An 18,099-nucleotide genomic window follows, 5' to 3' on the forward strand; every position below is an offset into this window, starting at 1 on the left:
ATGTTTTCTAAAGAAGTCTTTTCTGCTCACCAAGCCTGCATTTATTCAATCCAAAAGCAAAAGCAATAATATTGTGAAATATTTTTACTATTTAAAATAACTGCTTTTTATTTGAATGTATTTTAAGATGTAATTTATTCCTATGATCAAATCTAAATTTTCAGCATCATCACTCCAGTCTTCAGTGTCACATCATCCTTCAGAAATCATTCTAATATGCTGATTTGAGGTTCAAGAAACATATATTATTATCATTTTTTGCAATATTTAAAACAATATTTAATAGAAATTTCCAAAGATCAGCATTTATCTGAAATAAAAAGCTTTTGTAACATTTTACACTATACCGTTTAAAAGCTTGGAGTCTGTATAATTTATTTTTATTTTATTGTTTATTTATTTCATTTTTTGGGGAGAGAAATTATAGAAATGAATACTTTTATTTAGCAACACTGCTTTAAATTGATCAAAAGTGATGATAAAGATATTTTTAATGTTACAAAAGATTTCTGTTTCAGATAAATACTGTTCTCCTGAACGTTCTATTCATCAAAGAAACCTGAAAAATATCTACTCAGCTGGTTGCAACTCAATAATATTATAATTATATTAGAATATAAGAATGATTTCTGAAAGATCATGTGACTGTTGCTAAAAGTGCAAAAAAAAAAAAAGGTTTGAAATAAATTACATTTTAAAATATATAAATATCAAATAAAAAAAGTTATTTTAAATAGTAAAAATATTTCGAAATATTATTGTATTTGCCATACTTTGGTTCAAATAAGTTTACTTTTACATGTTGTTTGAACATTAATGTGTGTTGGCAGTGTATGTACAAATCTACCCTATAATGATAAAAATCCATGCAGTGGTTTTTAATTAATCTGTAAAAAATAACAATCCCTTTTTCAAATCAAGCCATTCTCAGATGCCTGTCGTTGTTGTGTCACACCCACAGAGGCCACTCCCACAATAGTTGATTGACATGAGCGTCTTACCTCAGATCAGTTGTAACAACCTCCAACCTCCATGTTTTGATGCCGGAGCAGGGATGTAAGTTAAACAAGAATTGAGCGATTGAGGTGTTGCGTTGCTGGATGTAATAACGAACATAGTGGTCGTCATTTACTCCCGACATCTGAGCCCTGAAGATGCAGTGGATTACGTTTGTTTGTGAAGGGAATGCACCTCCCGATCTACATATACCCGTCTATGTTTGTGCGAATCATTCGTGATCCAGCTTCACCTATAGCAGAAGTGAGTATAAGGGTTTTTTTATGAATCTTTGTGATCGCCTTTCCTAATAATGTGCTAGTTAGCAAGTTAAGCAGATAAACGCAGCTAAATGCAGCTAAAGTAAACAGGCTCGTCAATCCACAAAGAGAAGAGAGGGGCGGGGCGAGCAGAGCTCATTTGCATTTAAAGCAGCCTCGATCAGAATGGGATTATTTTTGCAGAACTGATTTTGGCAAGGTAAAAAGGGTGTTGTTTTACACTACCATTGAGAATTTTTAACCAAAGTATATTATAGACTTTTCATTAAGACCCTAAAGAATCATATCAACTGAAATGGGCATCCGATGACCCATTTAAATTAAGCATTCTTTATTTATAAATATCTTTGCCTAGTGACGAAACCTACAAAGGTCAAAATAAAGTAGGATATTATAAGACTCAATCAAATCCCTCAATCCCTCTGAGATTACCTGGATAAGAATACTGTAAGGTTAGGTTCTGCTTGTAATTGCAGTACAAATAAATTCCACTAGAGGGTCAAATGTGATAGTGTACACTACAGCATAGATGCTATTGAGCAACTGGCTTTAAACTTGACTGTAAAATGAATACTTCAGTCATCCTCACGGGTGAAGTTAAACTGAAGAATGAATATATTATTTTTTTTAATGAATGTCCCCTGTCAGTTGAACAAAGACTGTACTGAGTGTGTTATCTTCCTCTTTGAGTGTCTTCGGTTGGCAAGGTCGAATTTTATTAAACTGGTGGTGCTCATTGTTCTGGCTACTGGACTGTGAATAGTGTATAGACAAGTTTTTAGGTCCACTGAAAAAACATCTTTGGATGATGCCATTGCCACAATATTAATATATCATAGACTGCCTATTGGAAATGAAAGAAAAAAAAAATGCAGAAACAATTTCCACTAGAAAATTGCAGGCAAATTTCACAAATAACAAAAAAATGTGGTCAGAATATATATATAAATGATAATTATTTTACCAAAATAACAGGGATCTTACAAAATGCAGGTTATTTTTTAATTAGTACTGACCTGAATAAGATATTTCACATAAAAGATGTTTACATATAGTGCACAAGAGAAAATAATAGTTGAATTTACAAAAAAATACCGTTTAAAAGTTTACATACACTTGATTCTTAATACCGTGTTGTTACCTGAATGATCCTTCAGAAGGAAACACAATGCATTAAGGGGGGGTGAAAACTTTTTGAATTTGGAGATCAGGGTAAATTTAACTTATTTTGTCCTCTGGGAAACATATAAGCATTTACTGTAGCATTTGAAGGGCAGTACTAAATTAAAAAAAAATGTACACATTTTCATTCTGTTCAAAAGTTTACACCCCTGGCTCTTAATGCATCGTTTTTCCTTCTGAAGCATCAGTGAGCATCTGAACCTTCTGTAATAGTTGCATATGAGTCCCTCAGCTGTCCTCAGTGTAAAAAGATGGATCTTAAAATTATACAGTTGTTTTTGGAAAGGGTTCAAATACAGAAAAATGCAGAAAAACCAAAGAATTTGTGAGACCTGAAGGATTTTTCTGAAGAACAGCTAGGCAGTTTAACTGTTCAGGACAAACAAGGGACTCATGAACAACTATCACTAAACAAACACCAAAAAAAACACACAGCTGTGGATCATTCAGGTAACAACACAGTATTAAGAATCAAGTGTATGTAAACTTGAACAGGGTCATTGTCATTTTTATAAATTCAACTATTATTTTCTCTTGTGGATTATATGTAAACATATTTTATGTGAAGTGTCTTATTCAGGTCAGTACTAAATAAAATATAACATGCATTTTGTATGATCCTTCTTATTTTTGTAAAATAATTAACATTTTGCAGATTCTGCAGTATGTATACTTTTGACCTTGACTGTATATAATATACATATGTATATACACACACTGTTTTGAAATCTAATTTGCTTTTGAATATACTGTATATGTGTGCGTGTTCAGTAGTCAAAAACTGTAACTAGGCGCTCTGGTTGACACATGATGTAAAATGTCAATTGAATGCACACTGCCATAGCAGATTTAGATCAATCTTAGCTCTTAGCTAGAACACGAGACATGATCAATTTGTGTTTGTGCTAGTAAAGCAGTTATGAGACGGAACCAAGGCTGCTGTCTCCTACGTTCAGCCTAGAAAAGTGCCAGGGTCTCTTCACTCATCTTTCAGTGAATCTGGGTTAAGGCCCTAAAACTCAGACTCTGATGCACACACTGAAAATACATCAATATTACATACCACGTTACTCCTATGTTAGATATCTTGAATGCAGTGGTTATCCTCACAAGACACTCTCACTTTCTCCTCAGTGTGGTAAACTGTGTCACAAGGTCTTCTAAGGCCTAATAAACTCTTAGGCCATGTTCACACTGCAGCTAAAGCTAATTCTGTACAGACGGAGTAACTACTAATATAAACTAGCATTGCAAATGGCGATTTCAGAATTGACTACTGTGTTCTGTACAAGGATTGAGAAATAACTTGAAAGGAGTACATTCCCACTTATAAATGCTGTTGTCATCAAAACCTCGGAGTGTGTATGTGACCTCCTCTAGCGACAGTTACTTACACTGCATGTGAGATAGAACACAACCAGGATTGGCTCCAATTTTAGAAGCACCCTGTCCTTTTTGGATCTTAAGTTCATTATTCAGAGCTCTGTTTAGAAACCAGGAACAAATATTGTCCACCCTGCTTTTTTTTAGATGGGAGAATGTGGGACTGGGACTATTTTAGCGTCAGAAAACACCTGAAATAGAGCCACAAACAGAAGGACCTTTATATGGTCAAATAAATTAGTTGCTTCATGCAGGTTTGCACTGAAACAAGACTGTTTTAATAATATACTGTACAGCATTCATCCATGTTCAGTCGCTCTTTTTGTCAAGAAGTAGTTGCATTTGGTCACACTCAACCCAAGCCTGAATGACCTCTTGTACTTGTTATCCACTACAACATGGTTCAACGGCTTTAAACCCTGAGAGTGTCATAATCTAAACTATGTGATACCTACATTGGCAGGATAAGACGATTAAGATCCTTGAATAGCAAAAGAGATGGCCATTTGGTTTTCACTGATTAGAAACAACATGTGCTGGTGTATGTAAGGACACACTTCATAGGGTTCATGTTAGTCTAAAACCTTTTACCTGAAAGTGAAAACAGGTCTTTCTGTCAGTGCCTGACTCAATTACAATGCTTGTAACACCTGAAAAGATCACATATTGCATTTTCTTCTTACAGTATTACTTTTATTGGATAAGGAGCTACAATGTTATTATTACACATTCTAGCGCTTCTGTTAAAAACAGTCTGCCGAGTACATTTAATATTTACAATAATTGAGTCATTTTGGGCTGATGTCAAATTATGAAATGGTCTTCAATCATTTTTCATACTGTACTTTTATTCACTATATCCACATTATAACTGTCCTCGAAAATGTTATCTATCTGTCTATACAGTTCTATTCAAGTGGTCAGTTCCTTTTTCTTTCTTTCTGTACTTTTATACTTTTTTAATACTTTTGTCAATGATGCATTAAATTGTGATAGTAAAGAAATACAGGCAGCACAACTGTTTTCAGCAGTTTTAATAATAGTAGTTTATTAAAGGGATAGTCCACGCAAAAATGAAAATTCTGCCATTAATTACTCACCCTCATGTCGTTTCCAACCTGTAAGACCTTCATTCATCTTCAGAACACAACCTGACCCTGCAGAGAGAGCAACTCAACTACCACTTTCAAGGCCCAGAAAAGTAGTAAGGACATCATTAAAATAGTCCATGTGATGTTTCTTAAAGGTATAGTTCACCCACAAATGAATTCTGTCATTATTTACTCACCCCCATGTGGTTCCAAACCTGTAATATCTTTATTCATGTTCAGAACACAAATTAAGTTACTTTTGATGAAATCCGAGAGCTTTCTGACCCTGCAACTACTACGTTTAAGGTCCAGAAAGGTAGTAAGGACATTGTTAAAATAATCCATGTGACATCAGTGGTTTAACCTTAATTTTATGAAGCTATATGAATACTTTTTGTGCCCAAAGAAAACAAAAATAATGATATATTTGATCGTGAACGTGCGTCGAAGACACAAAAGAAAAGAAAATGTTAAATAAAGTCATTATTTTTGCTTTCTGTGCACGCAGTTTTACTAAACAGGGCAAATTAGCACAAGGGTGGAAGGGGAATGTGAAAAATAACATGGCTTGGCAAACAATATGCTCAAATAATGGAAATAATGGAAATTGTGGCATTTCAAATAAATTAATTCATGAAAAAAATCCACTCCTTTCTACCACGTGCCTTCTGTTCTCCGCGGTACCTCCGCAAAGTAGTTTAAAGGAGAACAAAACTTCCAGAACAACAATTTACTAATAATTTACTCACCCCCTTGTCATCCAAATTATGTTTTTTGAGGAAAGCATTTCAGGATTTTTCTCCATATAATGGACTTCATTGGTGCCCCGATTTTGAACTTCTAAAATGTAGTTTAAATGCAGCTTCAAAGGGCTCTAAACAATCCCAGCCAAGGAAGAAGGGTCTTATCTAGCGAAACAATCTGTAATTTTTTTCCGGAAAATAAAAATTTGTATATTGTTTAAGCACAAAACCTTGGGTAGCACAGGCTCTGGGATGCGCATCCACGATGCTACGAATTAGTGATGGGTCATTCTTGAACGATTCGTCCATTTTGAATGAATCTTTAATGTGACTCGGGAAGAACGAGCCATCTCGGGGAGTGATTCATTCACTCGCGCATGTGCAACATCCTATTAGGTTCTGTACTGGAATTAGTTCACCTGTTTTGAGTCTTCGGGTTTTTCGAGTCGTTCGTTCATTTTATGGGGCTGTCACGTGATGAACGAACGGCTCAAACCTGAAAACTTGTCAGATAAGAAGTGAGTTGAGCTAATCATGGACTAAAGACCCAGGTAAACAATGAATTCATCTTTTCTGTTTCTTATAGCATTATAGTTTTGTCTCGTTTGTAGTGTGATCAATGTTTGTGTAAGCAGCAGATGTGTTAGGGAAGTAACACGTAACATTTTAATTATATTTGCAAAAAATGAATGAAATGAACAAAATTACTCAAATAAAGATACGTTCATTCAACGAGACTCAAAGGTCTGAGTTGGTATAATGATTCGAACTTCCCACCACTACTACGAATCACGTTCATCATCTGTGTACTCCGGCTTAAAGAGGTCGAGTATGGCAAAAAACTCCATCATAATTTGTCCTACAACTTAAGAATCGTCCAACATCGTTGTACATTTTTTATTTTGTAAACAGCGTTTGACAAGTGCAAACATTAGTAAAACACATTGCGTGATTCATTCAAATACTTTTTACTTTAAATACATTTTGAAAAGAGAAACTCCTACAAATGCATATTCAATAAGGTCAGGTGCAAAAATAGCTGTGTCTATGCCTTTTCAGTGTTAATTCTTCACTGAGTGTCTTTAGTAAAACCTGAATTTTAGTAAAACTGTTAGTAAAACTAAGGTATACTTGTTGGAGTTGCCACAACAGAATGCCATTACAAATAAACAAATAAAACACTTTTTTGGTATAGAATACACTGTGGTGGGATTTTAAATTCATTTCTTGGGAAAAAAAGGACAGAATGTTCCTATATGCAATGTTAGAATCCAAAGGTGCACCCATATGTGCATTCTGCAAATCTGTTTCAGTCATGATTAATGTAGCTAATATTTCTTTGCTGAACACAAGGAATAAAATAAACAAATAGGCATATAGTGACCCAGAATTCATATAGTTCACATCATAACACAACACTACACTTCCGATTAAGGGCAAGGATCAAACAGACATGGCCACAGGTGTTGTGTATCATCAGTGTCTCTGGCCTCTCATACTGTACGCTCTGCTGCCCCAGAGTCCAGCGGTTGGGAACAACTGGAGCAGGACAGTAGACAAGGCTTGGGGGTGGTTGCTGTGTGCCCCAGATTGCTTCTTCCTGAAGGGGAGGGGGTTTATCATATTCGAAAATGGGGTCAGCTGAAAATACATGGGTTACTGAACGTGCAGCTGCAACATTTGGATTGTGAGGCTAATTTGTGAATGGGTAAATGTTGTGCATTTTGCATATACATAATCAGATTAATTCATATTTGGGATTCATTATGTATTTAAAGGATAGTTAATAAAAAAATAACATGTTGTTGTTTACTTACCCTCATTTTGTTCTGAACCGGCATGCATGTATTCTGTGCAACACAAAAGATATTAATAAATATATATATATATATATATATATATATATATCAATGAAAGCCAATGGGGTCCAAAGCTGTTTTTGTCATTGGACAAACATAAACTCAAACAAATTATCTTAAGTAACACTTCAGTTAAAGCCTTTATATAAAATGCCTTATAAAATGTTTTAATGCATTAATGTCATGCACCACAGTTATAATACTTATCTATTAGCTTTGAAATTATAATGCATTTAAAACATAAACAACCAATTTCAGATATAACGAGAAATCTGCAAATATTACAATGCATTTTAACTTTGGTTACAATTATTTATCCTTTACAACATGCATTTTAAACATCTATATAATGAACTATTTCTAAAGGCATTAAGTAAGTGTTACCCAGCTGATACTACTGTCCTAATGGTTATACTACAAATCATTTGCCATGATTAGAGCAAAGTCTAGCCATTGCATTTGATAGATGCCATCTGCATCGATTAGCAGTCTCACTTTACTCATTGTCAGACAGTACCAAAGCATAACCAAAGTGAATGATCACACTCATTCTCTAACACATACTGGTTCTCGCCTGCAGCTGTCCATAATTATTGACAGGTTTGATGTGCTCAGCAAGTGGAAAGTATGGGAGAATTGGAGTTGCACAGAGTGTGTGTGACTAACTCCCACCCTCCCTTCCACCCCCAGGCCCATTGCTCTGTAATGGAAAGATTAAAAGCAGAGCACCAACCCAAAAACACCATCCTCCCTCTCTCTCTCTCTCTTTCTCTCTCTCTTATTGTCTATCTAGCTTGCCCTCTCTCTCCTATACCTCACTCCCGCCTCTATACTATATTCTCCTCCCTCTCTCGTGTTAAACAGATTACAGGGGATTCACTTATTTAAAGACTTCGACAAAAGCCGTGTGTGCATATTTTTGGGTCGGCTTAAAGCAATTAAACCCACTCATTGTGAGCACCTAAGTGGAGGAATCTAATTACAACCTACTGCCAAGCCAAGTCTGGAGTCTGGACCTCACATTGCCTTCCAAAAAAGAGTTCCTCAGAAGCTCCAGGACAACAGCAGCAGCAGCAGGAGCCCTGTCTGACCCAGCTGGATCATCGTACGCAGGCTGCACCCTGGTGCGTTTTTTCTTTGCAGGAGACAGGAGCCTCAGCGAGAGCTCCGCACGCCGGTTCCCAAGCTGTCTCTTCGGCTGCTTCCCGCGATTATTATGGACAATGATGAGGACGATGATGGGAACTTCACCAAATGGATGAGCAGTTACTGGGGGCACGGGGTAGGGGAGGAGCACGCCAAAGATAGGAAGAGGAGTTTCAGGAGGCCCTCGCGCAACAAAGCTGACCGCCGTGCCTCTTTGCCCTGCATGGTAAGGTAGTGATTGCACATGTGGAATTATGTTGAGAGAATGGGAATGATCAGAAACGCAATATATAATTGTACAATGCTAAACAAAACCCAGACTGGATTAAGAGTTTCCACTTATAAAATGAATAGTTTTAACTTTAAATTCTGATTGAACTATGCTCAAAGGCACTGCAAAAGGAGTCAACAGTTAGGATAATGAATATAATATAATATAATAATATAATAAAAATAGAAAATAATAAACATATTTACAGTAATTTAATTAAATATATATTGTTTAAAATTAATCAACTTAAAATTCTTATTTGACAATCCATGTCAAAAGTCATTATGAAACGAGCCAATAATTAGGATAATAAATTAGAACACAAATATAATACTACAGAGCTGTTGAATCCTTAAATCTCATTGGTTAGGATAGGATAATAAACAATTTGATAAAAATGTGCATTATTGTTTAATAATTCAGTGGCTTCAAACTATTAATATTTGATGATTATAAATGTATAATATAAAATAATACAAATATAAAAAAATTATATTACCTATAATTAAATATAATTTTTATTTTGTTTAAAATTAATTTATAATTCTGATTTGACAAACCATGTTCATGTTAGGATTATGAACTATATTACTTGGCAGAAATATTGTTTTATATATTATATTATATTATATTATATTATATTATAATGCTCATAAACTATAAATATCTCTCTCTCTCTCTCTCTCTCTCTCTCCATATATATATATATATATATATATATAATTATCTCATTATTAAACGTACAATCTGATCTGAAGAGCCATGTTCATAATCACTAGAAATATTGCTTTATTATTTTATTTTATTTTATTTTATTATTTTATGAATTAAATATATAATAATTAGGCTGTGAAAAATATAAATAATATAAGGTTCATAAAATATCATAACCATAAAATTATAATTATATAATCAAATTAATATAATAAATAATGTTATATTATTTATAATAATTAAACTAATTTTGATACAGGTTAAGGTGAGACACTACAGGTGAATAGGGTAAAATAGTTATCGCATTACCCAGTTGATTGATTACATTGATAATTGCAAACATTTTTGTATTAATTTCCATTTTCTAATCTATTTTCTAAAATGTTAGGTTTAAATATGCAAATTATGCATTATTTGATTAAATATGCACTAATTTGCATACATTTCTAATACAAAAATCTAAACACTGGATGAAGTCAGTTTCAAAATTCTTGTTTAATTTTTTGGCATATTAGAAACATGTTTTTACAGAGGGAATTTTGGTTATCTCATTTTGTCACTCTAAATATTTAGAACAGACCGATAAATTTGCACAGTTTTGGGGGGAATAAAATTTTGTATATCATCAAGCAAATTATACATGAACAAATCCTCTATAAAATGCTTCAGGATATAGACAGGAATAACAATTTAAAGTTTGGTGTTTGTAAGTGCTACTGAAATGGAGATTGTGGCTACATTGTGGCTCAACGTAGGAGAAAAAAATCATTTTGAGAAAACGGCCTAGTATTGTACTTTACATCTAATGGCACAGCGTCTTTTGGATGTTTTCTTTCCACTAGTCTGAAAAAACACTTTATGAAAAACCAAAAAGCCTAAAATCTCCAAATTTGACAGGTGCATGAAAAATCTGTGTTTTTGCCTGCAGTGTCTCCCCTTAAATCATAAATATAGTCATAATTAGTAAAAATATATTGGTGTCTTTTATTATAGTGCTCTTGCTGCCGTTTTATAGAAGACATTTTACCATGAGAGAGGACAATGTATTAAAAAGACCATCCCTTACTGTGGTAAAATCACTGTAACACACAGCCTCACACCTTATTTCTTTAATGCATCTGGGAGCCAGCTGATCCATTTACAATGTCCAGTCTAGACATCCAGCAGGGGTCTATTACTGTGTGTTTACGGCTTAAGGCATGACTTTTGCGTTGTTTGACACGCAGCCTGAGCTGATCTTGTAAACAAAGCTGGGTAAAACACTGCATAATGGGTTTTGGAAGAGAACCGCTATAAAAACAGGAAAGTGTGCTCTGATTAGCAGTAGTGACCCAGCAGCAATTCGTTCTCTCCCCTCACACATCAGTGCTTTACATGCTTTTTCTCACGCCTCACAACCCCCTTATATGTGCATACATAATCAGGCATGTTTATTGCAAAAAGACAAGAGAGATGTCAAAATGGATGCCTGGTTACAAGCAGTTTGCTTTAAATAGTCCCAAAAGTCAATCAAATTTTTGATAAAGGTTCAGTATTCTTAAGTTATAAAAGAAATTTGAGGCTGACCGTTATTTTCCTGCACTTTGTGCTAAGCATAATTTGTCATGTAATACTTTTTACAGATTGTAAATCATTATTGACATTATGGGGGCAACAAACAAGCTTATAAATCATATAGAATGAAGTTTTTTGAAAATCTAAAACAGCAGAACGTTTTGTGTGAGGGGTAGGTTTAGGGAAAGGTTATAGAAAATACAGTTTGTACAGTATAAAAACCATTATGTCTACGCAAAGCTCCCCTAAAACATGGAAACTCAATGTGTTTGTGTGAGTGTGTGTGCGTTAAAAACACTATTTAGCAAATATAATATGCTATACATAAATCTAAGGCTAGTTGGTAGAAAATCATCACATATAAAATTATGCATAAGTTTACCACTTGCTTTATTTTTCACAATATCTATTTGTTTAGTTGCTTAAATCGTATTATTTATTATGCTCAGATTTAATTGTAATCAGTGTAAAAAGAGTTTTGCATGATATGACATGCACAGAATCTGACTAAAGTGGAACAGAAAATGGAAATTTCTGTGGGAATTTAATCATTCATTCATTTTCTACTTGCCTATTTATGTGGATAACTGACTGATTGGTTCCAAAGTGGCATGGTGATGTTAAAAAGATTCATACTCAGACTGTTTTCTCAGACTGTTTTTCCCAGGCAATTCTTTTCTCTGTTTTTTCCAAATGTGTATTTTTCTGCAAGCAGCAGATACGTGCATATTTGAACTATGTCGCATTAGGTCAGGAAGCTAGTTTTGGCACTGCACTCATGCTCAATCTTGGGGAAAGTAATGTAGCTATTTGTAAGCAGTATAATCCAGCCAAAGAGGCAACAGTAAGTGGCAGTAAATACTTCAAGGTTAATAGGTGAAGCTCCTATGATTAGCTTGACTTCAAGTGAAATGCTTACACAAGTCATTATAGGCTGCTTAAGAATAATTCACCTATTTTAATCCTTGCCATGTCAGAGCTTACAGACTAATGTCTATTTACTCCAATTCCGTGCAAAATGATTATACAAGTTTCTTATAAGGGTGATATTGACCCTTACAATACTAACTTTATTATTCATTTGCTATTGGAAATGCTAATCCATTTATGGCATTCAGCTCAATATAAAATATGTACTATACTGTACTGTACTATACTGTAATTTAGCATTTAATGACTTTCTCCTTCTCTTTCTGTCTTGGTTTCTGTACTGAAAAGTCTCAGCTAGAAGCCATGCGGGCGAATCACCTCCATGTTAACACCATGGCCCCTGTCCCTGTCCACCTAAAGGGCCGTGAGGAGAAGGAGGTGCACTCTCATTCTCGTGCCCGCCGTGTGTCTTCAGACGAAAACAGTCGAACCAAAGTGGGGGGACCTGAATGTCACATCAGCACCATTCCAGAGCTCACTGAGTGCTTAGAGAAGAGGCTGCGTTTCAATAATCAGAAGGTGATATCAGTGGTGGGTGAGGGACCAAATGATATCATGTCACATCCAATAGGCCTAAAAAGTCATACTTAAAAACGTCTGTGTTATAGCATTCAATTCAAATATCAAACCAGCGGGTCTGACGCAGAGGTAATTAACTAAATTTCTGAGTCATTTTTGGTCAGAATGTGATTTATTATATGTTGTAGCTAGCAGTTTCCCGCAGAATCATACGAGCAGAGAACGTGCAGGTTTAGGGTTGGTTTACATGTCAACAATGTACTAAAAACAGAAAAGTTTTACTGTATTATGCACGCCAGTGTACCCCCTCCGGTTCTGCTCGCCTTCAGCCCATAGCATCAGTTGCTATTGCGCTTCTTGAGATCAGAGGTGTGAGGTTTACCTGCACAGTTCTTATTGGCTGGCCTCCATTACACTCAGCCCCCTAAACCTCACTCCCATCCGGGTCACGGCACCAATGTAATGCCCCCTGGTTCTACTCATCGCGCTCTGAGCGGCGTTCCCAGCATGGGAGGTGGGCGCGCTGACAAGAACGCTAAAGACCAAGGCCCCTTATTGTCAGTCGCTAGTGCGCCTTTTGAGCAGGGGCGGTTTATTCATTAGGGCGATAGGGCGATGCACCACCAAAGTGCAAAAGGGAGGGTATTTTCCTCTTTCACATAAGCTTTAGCTGTTTTTTTCAGCAGGGTTTTAGTTGATATAAATAGCCCCTTAGTTTGCCTCATTAATATCCCCTTAAATAAAAAAGTTACTTATTTATTGGTTTATTTAACACATTTATCTTTGCTCCTCCCCTTACGAAAATTAACCATGGTTTTATTATTGTAAAAGCGTAGTAGGGTCATTCTGTAATTGTGGGTACATCTCATGTCCATGAAATATATTTTGAATATATTTTCATCAATATAAAATATACACATTTTCTAGCACACAATTATATTTTTCCCAATCACACTACTAGATGTTGGAAAAGCCACATCTTTTGCTAAAAAAATGAAGTTCATATCACATACAACCCTGGTATTCAGCTGTCCGATTTTGTAAAGTTGCTCATTCTACTCTGCATTTAAGTATGAAAATTACCTTAAATATAAATTAATTTCATAATTTTGTCTTCAGTTAGATTAGGTTATCAAGAAATTGGGTGTGCGCTTCAAAAATAATATGTGTTTATTGTGATATAACTTGTTTTATTTGTGTCTGAAAAACCAGTGTCAACTAAGTTACCCACTAGAAAATCCCCCCTCAAACAGGAATGGTTTGTCCCATTCTGGCATAATTTGCACAGTATGATGATATTTCCTCTAGAAGCACATGGATGAAACAGTAAAAGTTATGTTCTCTCTCTTTCCCCTAATACTGGTTAAACTAGCAAAACTGTGTCAAGAGTGGATTAACTGACTGTCAACAGTGTTAAACAAATATTATTGCTTCAAGACAGTTTAACTAAAATTATGTTTTGTTTATGAAAATATCTTTTTAAACATACCATATGCTCAGCAGGTCTAGGCTTCCATGTTGAGTATAGGCCCAAAACATTAAAAATGTCAACTAAGTCACCTGTCAACTGTGTTACCCAGTAAAGATAATATGGTGGACAGCAGCAAACATAGATGGTATTTTATGCACATATTCCTACAGATCCCCTTTATTTATATAGCACCTTATACTATATTTATTGTTTTAAAGCAGCTATGTAACGTCATGTTTGGGTTTTTGGGAAAAAGGAAAACGTATTTCTTCACACTGTGAAATTCTAAATGTACTCCTAATTATAGAATGATCCAGTAACCATATCTTTTTGTTGTTGTTGGTGTATTGGTTACCATTTGTAAAACCAGTTTTAGTACTGTGGTCACTAATACCGTGGTTAAACTAAGGTTAGAATACCAAAACCATAGTTAATTTGTAGTTACCATGGTTTAAGGATAGTAACAGTTTTTTTTGTTGTTGTTGTTGTTGTTGTTGTTGTTGTTGTTTTGTTTGTTTTTTTGTAGTGAAACCATGGTTAATTTTCGTAAGGGTCATCTCAGTTAATAACTACTAGTTATTTAGTGTTTACTTCATGTCCACAAACAAAAAAGGTCTGACTATATACCTGCAGCAGGCTATTTAACATAAACAGATCTAAATGGCAACCCTCGTGGGACCTCTTAAGAAATCAACTTTTTAAAACAAAATAAATCTCGGACTGAGAGTCTACAATCGAAAAGGGAAGGTGACAGAGCATGCGTCAAATAATCTGAACCACAACCATGCTTACAGCTTCTTCTTTTTTTCTGATAGGTTGTACGTTTGTTTTGTTGGTACTTCTTACCGTCAGTGGGTCTTGGTGCAGAGCAACAGATTCTCTGAGGTGCTCGTCGGTAACCACTGGAATTCCTCAAACCGTGCAGTAAAGCAGTACCTAATTACGTTAAATAACTCGAAAGTGACATGCAATTGCATGGTTTAACTACAGGTGGCGATAAAGAAGCCAAAGTTTGGTAGTGAAGAATGTTTTAACACCCAGATTCAAATGATGTCTGTAGTATTATGTGACAGTGAAGACTGGAGTAATGGCTGCTTATTTTTAAAAATTTTAGAATATATTAAAATAGAAAACAGTTCAAAAATTGTAATAATATTTCACAATATTGTTCACAGTATACCAATATACTGTATTAGACAAACTGATTCAAGGCTTTAATATTAACACGTGGATGATTTTGTGTGGTTTATTTGTAGGGTGATGCAGATAGCATATGTCTTATTTGCCATGAAGAACTACGGAATGGAAGGGGTGGCATCCAAGAACTTCACTGTGGCCATCATTTTCATAAAGAGGTAAGCATCATCATTCCTGCATCATTTTCCTCCTTTGCCTTCTAATAGCATCAAATTGTTAACTGAAGCTGTGGGTTAATGGATATAGAAGTTTACGCATGACACCAAGTGAACAAGGATGTTAAAATTGGTACTTTTCCCCGTCTGGGTTGCATGAAGTTTGTCTGGTTACTTGCTGCTTTTGTGCCAGCTATGACACTGAATCTGCTGTCTCTGATTATGGATTGGGAAGGCAAAGTGGCCGGAGCATGGCGCACGTCCACGTAGTGGGAGTTCTGCACCTGCTTGCGAGCGAGGAAAGGAGATACCGTTCTGTCCTGGACAAGAGGAATATCGCTTACCACGTCGCCAGCTCTCTTTACGCAGACAACGTTGATTGTTTTCAGTTTAACATACACTCTTAAAAAATAAAGGTTCTTTATTGGCATCAGCAGTTCCATCTGTGAAACCTTAAAAGGTTCTTTATAGTGGAAAACATTCTTTAGATTATAAAAATACTATTTAAAGATTGTAACCTTTATTTTTAAGAGTGTACTATATGTATAATTAAACGAAACAGTAATAACACAGTATATTATCAAAAAACTTGTCAGTTTTTTTGTTTAACTCCACAGTACTTTTTCTTAAAAATTAACCTGCTGATCTGTTCTTTGCAGGCTAGTTTTGTCTTTTCCCTCCTTCTGAAATCAAAAAAGCAAAGAACAACAGTAGATACCAGCATTTTTATTAAAATGTCATGTTTTAGTTATTTTTTTTTTTCTTTTCCTATGGTAAGAGTTATATGAACCATAATATGTATTACTAAACTGTCAATCAAATTTTGTTTTTCAGATTTAATGTGCATTGATCGGATAAACAATTATTATTATTTATGACCCCGTTGTTCATTTTATACTATTTTGGATTGGAAAACCAGACTGTGAACATAAGATGTTTTGGCTCGTATTTGGAATTATGGAGACTGAAACTGTAAATATGGTAAAATCCTGAATTTGCAGGTCATATGTCAGGAGTTGCAGTTTCAAAGATAGTAGCTTGTTAAATGCACATGCTGGAAATTAGCTGGTGGCTAATCACGCCACCGTAATGGAAATCAATGTTGGGTCACACTTCTGCCCCTCAAAGGTCAGACAGATCTGTTTTTCATTCATCATGCATGCAGTTGTCATGCAAGTGCCATCATTCCTCTGCTACAGCTGCTGTACAAAAAGTCTTTCCTGGTAAAACAGGAACATTTTTAGCATGTATTTTAGTGGTACACTACCACTTTTTTGTAAAGAATTTAAGCATCAGAAGTTTTTAACATCATGTAAACTTAAATTTAGACTGATAGTGTGTTTTGCTACACTTGCACTTCTTTAAAAGCATTACATATTGCAATATGTTTAGCATGTGCAGATGTAAATTTCTTATATACAGCCACATTCTGGTTTTAAATGACCCTCCATAATTTGGCTTTTCTTTCTTTCAGTGCATTGAGAAATGGCTTTGGCAGAAACAGTCATGTCCCACCTGTCGAGTTCATGTGACCATGCCTGAGCCCCTCTACTGGTCCTCTGCTCGTGTCCAGTTTCCCTGACAATGTCCATTTTTTGTCACTGCATCATCATTTCCATCTCCGCTTGTAGCCTGTGACCCTGGACGCTGATTTAGCCTGTTTATATGTAAATAAAAACAACAACATCATCTCTGAGTGGAGACTAGTGTATGTGTAGCAGACCTGCACGACTGTGGTCTTTTGCTTTTGCTATTCTTTCCTGACCCTCCTTTTCCATCTTCCTTGCTTATTTTACTCTCTGGTGTGAGAGGATGTTGGCTGAAAACCGTGCATGCTAAGTGTTTGACCAAAGAGCCTTTTTGTTTTCACTTTGTCCACCTCTCTACTCTCATGTATTGCACAATGAACATGTGAATTACCCATTAATGTACACATGCCAAATTCAAAGGCAGAGAATTTGACTCTGTCCAACGTGTTGTGATGTTTCTGATGATCAGAAATGTAAATAAGTTTCAAAGATGTGGAACATGTTGTGTCTATGTAACTACTTAATATGAGTGTCACGTTATAAAGTGTAAAATAAACAATATACAGTGAGGAGATGTTCTTCTCTCCGTTGCCAGGCCCTCTTGTGACCGTGCCTTTGTGCACGTACCGTACCCAGACCCTGCCCTCATGTCCCGCCCTACATTTATAAAACATACAATAACTGTAACTATAACTAATGAAACAGTACGTCATCAAAACATTATACAAAAGTATTAGGAAAAGCTTAGCCTAAGCGTATTATCTTCTCTTGCAAAGTACCTAAATGTTTATAGAGATCATGGAAATGAATTGTGGTCTATCTTTAATTGATTTACGGAGGTTTTAAAATACATAAAAAAAAAAAAAACGAACTAAAAAAAACACTGATACGTTTTCAGATATATGTTTTATAAGTTTATTCCACTGGAGTGAAAATTCTGTTGATTGTAGCAATCTTCAGCTGAATCTTTTGGAGAAGAAATGCACACGTGGAAAAGAGACGAACTGTTGATTGACAGGTAAGCTAGCCAATCAAATTCGATAACAATGACGTCTGGTCTGTTCATAAACCAATCGTT

General features: G+C 35.3%; 1 protein-coding gene across 3 annotated transcripts; it reads left to right on the plus strand.

Annotated features, from left to right (window-relative positions):
- Window positions 1-8,373: 8,373 nt before the first annotated feature.
- On the plus strand, window positions 8,374-17,572 carry lnp1 (leukemia NUP98 fusion partner 1). 3 transcript variants are annotated; one of them, XM_051111750.1, is made up of 4 exons: window positions 8,374-8,907; window positions 12,439-12,681; window positions 15,397-15,495; window positions 16,967-17,572. In XM_051111750.1, the coding sequence occupies exons 1-4, from the start codon at window positions 8,752-8,754 to the stop codon at window positions 17,072-17,074; spliced, it is 606 nt and encodes a 201-aa protein (XP_050967707.1). In that variant the 5' UTR covers window positions 8,374-8,751; the 3' UTR covers window positions 17,075-17,572. The 3 variants fall into 3 exon arrangements, with proteins under 3 accessions (XP_050967707.1, XP_050967706.1, XP_050967708.1); XM_051111749.1 differs by having other exon boundaries at window positions 12,439-12,669; window positions 15,728-17,572; XM_051111751.1 differs by having other exon boundaries at window positions 12,439-12,669.
- The last annotated feature ends 527 nt before the right edge of the window (window positions 17,573-18,099 follow it).

The sequence above is a fragment of the Labeo rohita genome, chromosome 6 (genome assembly GCF_022985175.1).
Source record: "Labeo rohita strain BAU-BD-2019 chromosome 6, IGBB_LRoh.1.0, whole genome shotgun sequence".
In the NCBI taxonomy this organism is placed as follows: domain Eukaryota; kingdom Metazoa; phylum Chordata; class Actinopteri; order Cypriniformes; family Cyprinidae; genus Labeo; species Labeo rohita.

What these genes read in the sequence shown, in the direction of transcription:
- lnp1 (XM_051111749.1), top strand. Translation starts at nt 8,752, where the DNA reads ATGGACAATGATGAGGACGATGATGGGAACTTCACCAAATGGATGAGC. An exon ending in GTGCCTCTTTGCCCTGCATG is followed by an intron (nt 8,908 to 12,438) that starts GTAAGGTAGTGA and finishes TGTACTGAAAAG; the next exon opens with TCTCAGCTAGAAGCCATGCG. An exon ending in GCCATCATTTTCATAAAGAG is followed by an intron (nt 15,496 to 15,727) that starts GTAAGCATCATC and finishes TGGATTGGGAAG; the next exon opens with GCAAAGTGGCCGGAGCATGG.